At 40.3% G+C, this 7,937-nt stretch overlaps 1 protein-coding gene across 1 annotated transcript; it reads left to right on the top strand.

Moving 5' to 3' along the window:
• Positions 1 to 455: 455 nt before the first annotated feature.
• On the top strand, positions 456 to 3,206 carry LOC147614501 (uncharacterized). Its single transcript, XM_086781065.1, has 3 exons — positions 456 to 672; positions 1,949 to 2,046; positions 2,141 to 3,206. The coding sequence occupies exons 1-3, from the start codon at positions 604 to 606 to the stop codon at positions 2,730 to 2,732; spliced, it is 759 nt and encodes a 252-aa protein (XP_086637191.1). The 5' UTR covers positions 456 to 603; the 3' UTR covers positions 2,733 to 3,206.
• The last annotated feature ends 4,731 nt before the right edge of the window (positions 3,207 to 7,937 follow it).

The raw sequence follows: 7,937 nt of genomic DNA, 5'->3' as shown, positions 1-7,937 counted from the left end.
CTAAGGAGGGCTGACCCACCCGAAATCGTCCACTCTTCACTATATCTTGCCTTAGATTTAGATTAACTAATATCAACCTAGTGCCACATATGAAAGAAGAAAAATATACCACTACTCCACCACAAGACGGCACAACCTTCACATACTCTAACCAACACACAATTAACTTCACATTGAAACTTGCATATACAAATTGACACTACTAAATGCTAATTAGGCAATATTTGAAATGAAATCTTGAACAACAGCAACAAAACATGATTCAAGAAATAATCTCCAGCATCGTTGGATCTTGGATCACAAGATGATTGATCCAAGGACATTTGATTGAGCCTTGGGTCACAATGTGATGATTGAGGCATGACCAACATAATTGTTGACAACACCACCAGAGAGTTACAAAATAAAGTGGAACTTTAAGAAGCTCTCAAAGATGTTGAAGGAAACAGAAGACTTACCACATCGAACATTGTTATTGAAATATAGTTCAGGGGGCTACTTAAAATCTTAAGTCTATGGGCGTGAAAAATTTGAGTGCTGAAGCGTGAAAAAGTTAAGGACCCCTCTCTTCTCTGCTGTCACACACACACGCACACGGACTCCATGGCCTCATCCCGCGATCGATCGTCGTTTTGGGCTCGCTTCCGATCCCGACAGAGCGTTGACTCCGGTGTAAGTGTTAAGCACGCTTTAATATTTGCTCAAAACAGTCTTGATTTCTGTATTCTGTCATGTATACACCTCGTTCTGCACAGATTGAAGTGGTGAACAGACTCAGGTTTGCTATTATTTCATGAGTGGAAAAAAGGAGGAGTCCCCTTTGCTTTCTTTTTGTTCATGGATAGCCTTGGAGCATGTGGACGTACTTCTACATGCCTCTTACCCTTACAGCATTGATTTTACCACATTATTTTATGCATGAAAGAGACCCTTGAGAGGCTGTTCTGCACCGGAACATGGAGCCTGGAGCCATATTCCAAGGTAGAATTGTTGATCCACATCCTTCTCTGATGTCATGATCCAGCTGTCGGAATACGCAGCGGATATGAGAGCACGTGCAGCAGGACTCTACTCTGAAGACAAGCACATGCAAGAGAGAACCACCAGCCTGAATCTAAACACAGAGAAGAGCAAACGCAGAAGCAAAAGAGAGATGTTTGAGAACTCTGCTATACACATGAAAAATGATACAAGATGATGTGGGGGGAAGAGTGCCTATATATACTAACAGGGGCTGCTGGTCGGCCAGTGGGAACTGGGCCGACAGCCCCTGAGAATGCTCACGACCAGGCCTGGCCCAGTTGGCCAGCAACAGGCCTGGTCGGCTGGCCCACAACCAATACCAGCTGGTCGGCCAGCCCCTCAATAGGCCCCTCTTGGCCAGCCACAAACTACAACTGACCAGAACAGCAGAAAGAAAATAGACGCCCCCCCACAGTCCTACTAAACTGGGAAAATCGATAAAGAGGAAAAATGGAGAAACTCCTACATGGGCGGGCACACCCACAACAATGACCCTCACTCCCTACCGAGTAATATGTAGAGACAGGAGATGAATGCTAACACCAGCATAAAATATAGAGCGACATTAGATGACTGTATCGTGCACTGATCTCGCCATATTGCTCACCAGTCCTTTCGATTCCACAATCGAATAGTTGCATTGGATCACAGCCATTGGAAATGTGAAAGCACTATGATCTATTAGCGGCCCTCCCCTCCCCTTATCCTACCCCAAGTGGCACATCATGCTTGTTGCAAACCATGGTGTTTCTCTGTATTAGCATTTCAGAGGCATGTAGGAACTAAGAATCAGCTCATTAATGTTGATGGATTGGGGGTAGGAGAAGCCCCATGAGGCATGGACGTGGGAGGTGACATTGTGTCCCATGTGTGCTTCCCTCTGCTCAAGTGACACATTCTTTTTTTTTAAATCTCCTCGTTTCAGGCTTTTGTGGACTCCAGGCCACGTCCAGTGCTGCCAATGGATATATGGAACCTCCTTGATGAGTTTATGGGAGGTTCACCTGCACAAAGCACCTCTAGGTAACCCATATCCACTGTAACCTTGTTTTGAAATGGGTTTTTTCCTTAAAAGAAAGCATGCTTACAAACCTTGCCCAGTGTTGTTGTTTCACAGATTTGGAGGATCCTTTGCATCGGAGATGCATTTTTTGATGGACAGTGATGTTGATACGACAGTAAGGGACTGGTTAACAAACAGAAATAGAGAGCAAGAAGTGAAACCTTTGGAGCGTGTAGACATTTCAGCAGTTTTGAGCAAGTGCCGCAAAGTGGTACACAAACCCAAATCCATGCTGTGGGGCAAGGGTAAATTAGAAGCAGACCAAAGTGAATGCCCAGTATGCCTTGAGAAGCTGGTGGCCAAAGATAAATTGTTTTTGCTACCTTGCAATCACCATTTTCATGTTGACTGCTTAACTCCTTGGATCAAACGCAACCACACATGCTGCCCATGCTGCAGGGCAGACATCCTTGGTGAGCCAAAGAAGGTTGAAAAAGCAAGCGCAAGCAATAGTAGCACTGGTACTATCAATTCCCAACCACGGGCGATTAATGTGGGCAGTGGCCTTAGAAGTGTTAGCATTGCAAGTGGTCAAAGCTACAGCGACCGCTCCAGCAGTGGCAGGGATGCATGGCAAGGGCTTCACGAATACATAATGGCTGCTCTTGCAGAAGTGGATGTTGAGCTGAATAGGCTCATGCGCTAAGTTGGTCTTCCGTGGGGCAAGTTACAGGACATTTATGTAAATATTTCTAATACTGCACAGCAGGATTACCTCCACCCTAAAGCTTCTCTTGAGAGGCCCATGCAGCTATGGATGTTGATCTCTTTTGGAGAAATAGGAGCTGTAAAGCAAGCCTTACAGAAATCATGCATAGCACAGCTGACTCACTCAGTCATAAGCATGTCATGTCAGGAGAAAGATGAAGGATTGCTATTGGGCATGGAATCATTTCTGGTTTTAAGCATGGTACACAACTGACTTAAGTAGTAAAGCATATTTAGCATGCGAAGATGGACAAAAGATGGATATCCAGCATGCAAGATAGTGCGGGGAGAAGGTTAGGCTTCTCTCCATACTTAAAAACTGGTTTATGTTTTGTGAATTGAAACCACACTGTTTCTGCTATGGTAATTCGATGTACCTCGGACTTTGAGATCATGAACTTTGCTGTGGGAATATCACACCAAATGGTTAGGCAGAGGGGCATTTAATGAAGCAATCGTCCTTAAATTAATCAATGGTTTTGCATTCACCAAAAGACCAACTAATACATGCATAAAGAAAACCATAAGGTTAGATTCAGGCTACACGCTTATCTTTGGGGATTTTCAAGCATTTCTGAAACCTGCAAACACCGGAAAGCTGCAGGCATTCATATGCAAAAATCCAAGCAATGTCGACGGTCGAAAACAATTCACAAGCACATGTTCATGTTCCCATGGTGATGGATCATGGGAAAAATATAATAAACAGTTATCCCACCTTACGGGGCCTGGCATCGTTCTTTTTTCCACCAATGACAGTTTCTCCCGTGGTTTGTTCGACTGTCTGCATTTGGAAGTAGTGAGCAGTAGGTGGAGTGAACCTCTCTGCGGTGTGGATATACTTGTTCGTTTTCCTTTATAGAAATGTTATTGCCACCTTTGTACCTTAGGAATTTTAACATCGGTAGCTTAAATATGCAATCAAAGATTTCGAGAGTGACTCTCCACAAGAAGGGCTTAATTTTTAAGGCTTTGACACATTACATGTCTCTCTTTCTGAGTTGGAATTTAGTGTTGAAACATTAGAAATTAAGGGGGTGGTGCATCTACCCTAAGCATCTTTTTGACACATTAGATGATAATATGTATTTAACAAGAATTGTCTATGATGATAATTTGCCAATGGTTGCTCTTTAAAACAATTGCAACTAGCATTTCAACAGTGCATGATGGCAAGGGCAAATTTCAGTTGCCCCATAAAAATTCATGAAAAGTGGTCGCAAAGACATTATCTTAGTGAAGCTCTCTGGCCAAGAAGTACAATGCATTTATTTTATGCATGTTTTCACTTCATGGAAATAATATATCCTACATGAGAGAGACGTCTTGGTTTGTGTATGAAGAATCATCGGCAATGGTGCTAGTACATGAGACCTTGGATGAAGGGAGTTGGTGACAAGTGAAAGCCAGGACTTTGGTTGCCTTCCAGACTTCCTTTGCTCGTCGGCTCCATGCTTTAGGGGGGTCCCAAGTACTCCATTTACTTGTCTTCTCAATCCATGGTTTACTACTCTTGTTTGGGCAATCTCACCATTTTCTCAATCCATGGTTTACTACTCTTGTTTTGGCAAGCTCATGATGGTGAGAGGTTTACCAAAGGGGTTTGCCCAATTATGAAACCAGTTGGAAAGCCTTGGCACAGAGGACATGGGCAGTAAGTTGGGGCTCAACTAGCAAGGTCTTCTTTGGCGTTAAGATGGTATTCAGTGGTTATTTCTGCCATGTCTTTCCATTGAGCTTTGCTACTGCCCCAGAGTTGCAAAATAGGTTATTATAATCAATGGGGCATCATAACAAGCAGATGATTATTATGAGTGTGTCAGAGATATATTGTAAAAAAGTTGTTGGATGTATGTAGGAACTCGTTATAGATGAGTTTTTATAAGTAAATTATATTATTAACTAGAAATAATTGATTAGAATACATGAGTTGATCCTATAAATGTGTTCTTACTGTGAATGGGGTTTTAATATAAATGGGTTGTTAAGTTCAAAGGAATCTGCTAGATTTAAAAAATTATACTTATGAAATATCTATAGAAGAGCTCTAATTGAGAACTTTTGTAAAACCAAAGCCCAAGCCCAACAAACCCAAACCCAAACAAAAGGATGATTTTTAGTAAAGGTGATTGTACTTGAGAATGTACTAACTAATTAGTTTGTTTGATCTTTAGCTCAAGATTGGCATGGTCTTTATGGTATGCATTAGTCCCATATGTCATCTTAGCCATTTGCAAACAGTAATATAATTATCTTTCTTCTCTTTCCTTCTAAAGTATAGATATCGAACAGTTAGTCCGTGCATAGAAAATGTGGGGGGAAATTATTTAGTGATCTCTGCTGCGAGCTTTGAGTAACATATTTTCCCCTTGATGCTTCTGTCCATAGCTGCCTTCCTCCTCACAATTTTGATATTCTTACCCTCTCTTCTCCTCCTTTGTTTTCGGTTGAATTAATTGTTGCCTGTTTGAAGTTGGTTGCCACTCCTCTTGAGGCCCCTCTTGTGCTCTTTGTCTGTCACAATGAGATTTTACCTACACTTTGGCTTTGGTGGTGAAGCTACTTGTCCTACTTGCTATTGGGTTGCTCCTCCTTGTAGTTGAGCTACTCCTTGTTGTGGGGCAAGCTCTTAATAATGTTTTTTTACAACTTGCTTGGTCCTAGCCATAAACACCACATAATAAAGCATTTGTTAATCCCTACATAGAAAAATATTAAAATTCCATTTTTAAGAGTTTGCTAAATATAGTAAGTCCTACATATATAGTAAACTCATCTATAGTAATAACTATTGACCAATATATTTTTACAAGTACATAAAAAGAATTAACCCATTTCTATTGTTTTTCAGGTATTTTAGTTATCAAATTTTCATAAACAATGTAACTATTTACACACTTGCCTTCCTTCCAAGCTTTCTCACTTTGGCTAGTTTTACATGTTTATGCTTGATATGCATTCGGCTTAATTTCTCTGCAATCCATATCTTTGTGTCTTTACATTGGTTTAATTATTTAGGAAGCCCAATTGGTACGATATGTAATTATTGCATAATTATCTTGTAGTGAAACTGCGATAAGAGTATTAAGCTTCTCATAGTATAAACATTTATCTCTATCCATATACCCATTAGGTAAAATTTGGACTCAAAAAGAGCCATTTAAGAAATGCTATGTCAGCTTTTTCAAAAAAATGGATTGATGGCTATTTTTTGTAAATCAAATCAAAATTTGTCGGAGATTATATATTGGAATGATATATAGCATGATAGGCAATTTTGCATATTCAAGAAGTTCCCGAATTGGTGATGATGTGACATAGCATCAAAATAGAGGTTATTGTCATACAAAAATGCAACGCAATGCAAAAAAGAAAAAAGAAAAAAGAAAAAGAGTCGTGACGATGTTGACGTGGCATTGTCACATGGTCGGTTAAATACTAAAAAGAGAGGAGCTTTAATTATTAAAAAGATTTGGGCAGTAAGTTTTAAAGCGCTTTTCTCAAGTGCTTTTGGTTAAGAGCTATAAATTTAGCTATTCTTTCATTGTTGAGACATGTAGAGTTATTAACTCAAGACTTCTCTAAGGGGTTTTATCTAATATAACTCAGAGGGGGGGTCGGCGGCCCAAGGCTATCCCGAGCCCTATTGTGATGTCTTCACTCTCTACTCTCTCTCTTTTGTTTATTTTTAGATTTTCTCAAGGTTTTACACGTGAATTTGTTGTTTTCTTGAAGGTAAGCTAAGTACCCATGCCTCAACCCTTATGAAGCCTTGTTACAACATCATGCCATCACCAATTTGGGAACTTCTTGAATATGCAAAAATGCCCATCATGCTTCATGATTGTAGACAAATTTTTTGATTTGATTTGTAAAAATTTAATCATTTGTCCATTTTTAAAAGGAAAGCCTAACATGGCATTTCTTTTAGGGTTCTTTTTTAGTCCAAATTTTACCTACTAATACTTACATGGATACTAAAGGACTTTGACATGATAACCTCAATTCATTTTTTTTCAACTTCTGTGGTGACTTCTGACCTAGTACGTTCTTTCAAAACCACCCTTGACCACCATTTTGATATGCTCCTAATGTCTCTTGTATATTGTTCTTCTTCTACTCGGTGAGATGATTTCTTGGGTCTCCAGTGCCAGGATCACTTTGTTTTTTCCCCAAGGTAGGGGTTGGATCTTTGAGGTTGCAAACCCAAGTTTTTCAACCATGTGATTTGCTATAACAGGTAGGTGGTTGAACGAGTATGTGCTTGCTGTGGGGTAGCTCTGTTTTAGTGGCGTTTTGTTGTTAATAAGTGATGGGTGTGGTTAGTCTATGTTGGTAGGCAAGATGATGGTTGGGCATGTAGCCTTTAGGTGGCAAGAAGAGCTGTGCGCTAGTAGGTGAGGTCAATGATGTCCCTTACGTGGCTTGAGCTTGTCTATTGTTTAAACTAGTTTCCTAGAGTTTGAGCTAGATTTTGAATAGCCTTGAGTGGATCTAAGCTAGATCTTTGTGCTATCCCCACCATCTTGAAATTTGTGCCAAATTCTAACCAAATTTGACCTTTTCTGATGGCAGTGAAATAGCTACTCTTGGAGACACTTGTTATAATGTAGCGAACTAGCTAGTAAGAGGATAACTTGGAGACACTTGTCACTTGACCTAATGATGTGACCCAATGTAAGAAATGAAACTCAGATGACCAAAAGTTGTAGTTGGCTATGACACCAACTTGAAAATGTAGGCCTAGCTTGACTATGGCTAGTATCCATCAATGTCTCAAGGTTGGGACCTGATCCAACATGATTCCCTAACATGTAAGCATGTTGCGTGGTACTTTGGAAAAGGGAATTGGTCATATCTAAATCATCGTACAATGCCATTTTCTTCTTGTGTCCTTCACCTCCCATCCAACTTCCATGTTTAGATTCCGCAAGATTTGTCTTGGGAGTGTTTGCCAACTTCCATGTTTAGCTTCTACAAGATTTGTCCTCGGAATGTTTGCCAACTCGTTAGATGTCACCACCTAAAATACACAGCACACTATTAATGCCCTCAAGTGCAAACCACTCGATTTATCTAAAGTATTGAGTGACTTAATAAGAGAATCATACATTCTCTCTAATGGGAAACACAAATTTCCCAC

This window comes from Cibotium barometz, chromosome 42 (genome assembly GCF_041138505.1).
Source record: "Cibotium barometz isolate CiBa-2024 chromosome 42, ASM4113850v1, whole genome shotgun sequence".
In the NCBI taxonomy this organism is placed as follows: domain Eukaryota; kingdom Viridiplantae; phylum Streptophyta; class Polypodiopsida; order Cyatheales; family Cibotiaceae; genus Cibotium; species Cibotium barometz.
The sequence above is the reverse complement of the archived record's forward strand: the minus strand, read 5'-3'. Positions and strand labels throughout refer to the sequence as shown.